Source organism: Helianthus annuus, chromosome 5, assembly GCF_002127325.2.
Source record: "Helianthus annuus cultivar XRQ/B chromosome 5, HanXRQr2.0-SUNRISE, whole genome shotgun sequence".
NCBI classification, from domain to species: domain Eukaryota; kingdom Viridiplantae; phylum Streptophyta; class Magnoliopsida; order Asterales; family Asteraceae; genus Helianthus; species Helianthus annuus.
Genome location: NC_035437.2, coordinates 141,812,530 through 141,816,960, shown reverse-complemented (window position 1 = coordinate 141,816,960; position 4,431 = coordinate 141,812,530). Strand labels below are relative to the sequence as shown.

Genomic DNA, 4,431 nt, shown 5'->3' with positions numbered 1-4,431 from the left:
GGCACCAACTTTTGACGTTTTCTGTATCAGTGCCGGATTTTACCTTCATGTACCGATACCGAACAGGACCGTCCTGATATTTTCGATACCAATACTCGTTCGATACCGGTTGACACCAACCTTATCCCAACCCCTGATATGAAAAAAATATTAAAGTATAAAAAATATATATTATTACAATATTAAAATCACTATTCATTTTATTTGCTATATTAATATATAGTAATAATAGTAATAGTAATTACAAATTATAAACTTCAAAAGGAAAAAATAAACTAATATTAAATTCATTCAACTTTATATAGTTGCATAGGTTTGAAGATGAAGTTGTATCAAGATATCTTATTTATGACGTTCTATGACGTTAAAAAAGAAATGCAGAACACTTGGAATAAAATAGATACGTCTTCTTGTCAATATGTGGGGTACATGAACCGTGGCAGCCTTGGCTTAGCAATTGCCACAAGTGGTTTAGCCAAGCAAATGTCATCATAATTTTCAACAAGCTCAATGAATTGCTCATTACCGGGTGCCTTCCAGGCGAACTCCTAACCCCTAACCCCTAACCCCTGGACCATCCTTGCTAACAACATTGTAGTCATGATGGTGCCCAACATTATTCCAGGACAATATATAGTAATATATAGTAATTACAAATTATAAACTTCAAAAGGAAAAAATAAACTAATATTAAATTCATTCAACTTTATATAGTTGCATAGGTTTGAAGATGAAGTTGTATCAAGATATCTTATTTATGACGTTCTATAACGTTAAAAAAGAAATGCAGAAACACTTGGAATAAAATAGATACGTCTTCTTGTCAATATGTGGGGTACATGAACCGTGGCAGCCTTGGCTTAGCAATTGCCACAAGTGGTTTAGCCAAGCAAATGTCATCATAATTTTCAACAAGCTCAATGAATTGCTCATTACCGGGTGCCTCCTAGGCGAACCCCTGGACCATCCTTGCTAACAACATCGTAGTCATGATGGTGCCCAACATTATTCCAGGACAATATATAGTAATATATAGTAATTACAAATTATAAACTTCAAAAGGAAAAAATAAACTAATATTAAATTCATTCAACTTTATATAGTTGCATAGGTTTGAAGATGAAGTTGTATCAAGATATCTTATTTATGATGTTCTATGACGTTAAAAAAGAAATGCAGAAACACTTGGAATAAAATAGATACGTCTTCTTGTCAATATGTGGGGTACATGAACCGTGGCAGCCTTGGCTTAGCAATTGCCACAAGTGGTTTAGCCAAGCAAATGTCATCATAATTTTCAACAAGCTCAATGAATTGCTCATTACCGGGTGCCTCCCAGGCGAACCCCTGGACCATCCTTGCTAACAACATTGTAGTCATGATGGTGCCCAACATTATTCCAGGACAACCACGTTGACCTGTGCTAAACGAGATCAACCTCAGGTTGTTATCCGAAAGTACTACTTGTTTCCCTTCCTCATGTAGATGTCGATCTGGGTCAAACCGCAATGGATCCTTCCACACATTTGGATTCCTTCCTAGCCCATATCGACTTAGGATAACATGGCTACCCTTGGGTATGAAGTAACCAGCAACACTAGTATTCATTGTTGAAACATGGGGTGGAAGAAAAGGTACAAAAGGGTGCAACCTAAAAGCTTCCTTGATGCATGCTTTTATGTAATTGAGTTTGGGTATGTCTTGCTCTTCGACTAGCCTTTGGCGACCTACTACATGCTCTAACTCCTCGACTGCTCTCTTTAGGATTATAGGTTCATTAATCATCTCACCCATTGCCCATTCTATTGCGTTAGACGTATTATCAATTGTGGCAATCATTAGCTCCTAAAGATTAATACATAAAAAAAGATGACGTTAGGAAAAGAATAATCATGCAAACATAAGTGATGTATATAAGTCAAACAAAACATTAATATTAGTCTCCTAGCAGTTCATGAAACTTTTGGATTTACAAGTTATTTGGATTTGTGTAGGTGTTTCTAGTCATTTTTTTGAAAGCTCTTTTACATTTTGGCTTTTGGCTACCATGGGTAACGAACTCAAGGGATTCTGACTACTTTTTGAGTTCACGGGTCTAACAAGCGAACCTAGATACAATAAGAACAAAAAATAAATGAGCAAATTAATTCAAGCCAATTATAGTTATCGTGACTCTGAATGGATTGAAGGATGGAGTTTGATCCTTTTACTAGCAATCTCAAGTCAAGTTTACTTGCCTCTTGACGCCTAAGCGGATTTGAATGAGTTCACAGCCTTACCTAGATGTACAAGAACTTCAAAAAAAGTCTAGATGTACTATAACTTTCACATGTTGCAATAATTAGTTCATAAAATATGATAAGACATAGATAAGTTTACAAAAGCATAACCATGCAACATGATTGGAATGTGAAAAGTCAAACAAACCATTATTATCAGCCTCTAAGCGTTTCATATGCATGTGAAAATAGTAATAGATGGCGAGACTTGCTATGGAGGTGGTTTTGTTTCTAATAAAGTTGGTTCCGTTTGGTCGTTAAAAAAAAAGATAGCGAGAGACTTACAACAATTTCAGCTTTAATTTCCCCAGGCGTAAGCTTAGGGTTTTCAAATGTGATAAGAACATCAAGCATATCAAACTTTTCCTTTCTAGCTCCATTGTTCCACATTTGAATCCGTTCATCGACCAATGGATCCTGATACTTTCGCACAATTTCAATAGCAGTCCTGATTAGCTTTTCATGGCCATCAAAGTCAGTCTTCCATCTTAACCATGGGAAATAATCAGTGATGCAAAATGCAAAAACATGCTTCAGGATGGTAAAAAGGGCAGCAACATGTTCAGTTTCTTCTTCGCCTGGCCCTCCATCTTCCATTCCTTGCCCAAAGGAACTTTTCCCGAAAACAATATTCCTCATTGTGTTTGCAAAGAAATGTTGGCTCACAGCTCGAACGTCTATTAATCCACCATTGACGATACCACCTTGTTTCTCTATTTGGTTACATATGTATCTAAGCAATTGATCAGCTTCTTGGTCACGTTTGGGTTGGAGCCATTTGTGTATTTGCGGTGAAAGCATCCCTCGATTAATAACTTTTTTCATCTTCCTCCATTGTTCTCCAAATGGGGACATGATTGCAGTGAGATACCCATCACTTATTAGACAAGCAGACATGAAATCAGGCCTTGAAATGAATTTTTCATCTTGTTTCTTGAGGAATTCACATGCTATGTCTGGGGACGAAACCACAATGACATGGGTTGAAGGTCCTACGCGGATGCAAAGGATAGGGGTGTCAAAATGGTCCATGAGCTTATGGATCCACCGGAAAATTGGTTTGTTTAAGAACATTTGGATGGCGCATCCAATAAACGGCAAAGGAGTTGGACCAGGTGGTAATGAATGTGAAGATTTCTTGTTTAAAAACCTAGCAACAAATATGTACATTACGACAATGAGGATGATGAGTAAATACATGATTAAATAAGAAGATGTTCGAATGTGCATTTGAAAACTCGTTGAGGGAAGGTTTAAATAATGCAAATAAGCTACCAGGATGAAGTATGAAGATATGAATAGTCATGTCAACATGAGAATTCGGATAAAAGATAGACATTATCTCAAAACTATTCTATGTATTTATTTTCTAAAGCAATAATATACGCTTAATTTTACACAATTTTTCATCACGGAGCTAAAACTCTAGAGGCACAATTTACACACTTGAACATATTGCCAAACCAAATTAGTCCCCTTGTTATATCTCAAGCGTTGCTAGAATTATTTAATATTAATCCCATTTATTACACATACACAGACATATATATACACACACAGTAAATATCATAAAAAATACTATATTTTCTGTTTACTCTTACAAAAGTCATTTAACATTTTTATTCTCGCAAAAGTCCCTAAACATTTCAATTTCAAACAAAAATGTGATTTTTTTTTATTTTTAATAACTTGGCACCGGAACACACCGTTGTGTTTGCTTACGTGTTCTCTTATTTCATTCATGGTGTATATATTTTTTTATCCTTAAAAGGGATTTCAAATTGGTGTAGTGTACAAGAAAGTTTAGTGCTTCAAGCGTCTTATATCGAGTAGAAAACAATGTCTAATGTGTTATTTAATTTTTTTCTAGGTTAAATAGTTGTATGGCTATTTAAATAAACGAAATTAATATAATTATAAATGCCAAACGAGGGTTTTTTGTCATATAATTTGTTGCAAAAATAAACATATGATTGAACACTATCTAAAAGAAGAAAAAAATAACAATAACCACATCACAAAAGACAAAAATGTTTATATAATTTACTTATGTGTCTATTATTAACACACAGATTGTGCATGTCAGCATACTCTATTATATCTTACATATGTGTACCATAAGCAATAAACAGGTTATTGTAAGTCATTATAT

General features: G+C 34.9%; 1 protein-coding gene across 1 annotated transcript; it reads right to left on the bottom strand.

Moving 5' to 3' along the window:
- Positions 1 to 1,212: 1,212 nt before the first annotated feature.
- Positions 1,213 to 3,449, bottom strand: LOC110943971 (isoleucine N-monooxygenase 1). Its single transcript, XM_022185698.1, has 2 exons — positions 2,565 to 3,449; positions 1,213 to 1,845 (listed from the first exon to the last, which is right to left on the bottom strand). Exons 1-2 carry the CDS (start codon positions 3,447 to 3,449, stop codon positions 1,213 to 1,215), a joined length of 1,518 nt encoding a protein of 505 aa, XP_022041390.1.
- Between the last annotated feature and the right edge of the window lie 982 nt (positions 3,450 to 4,431).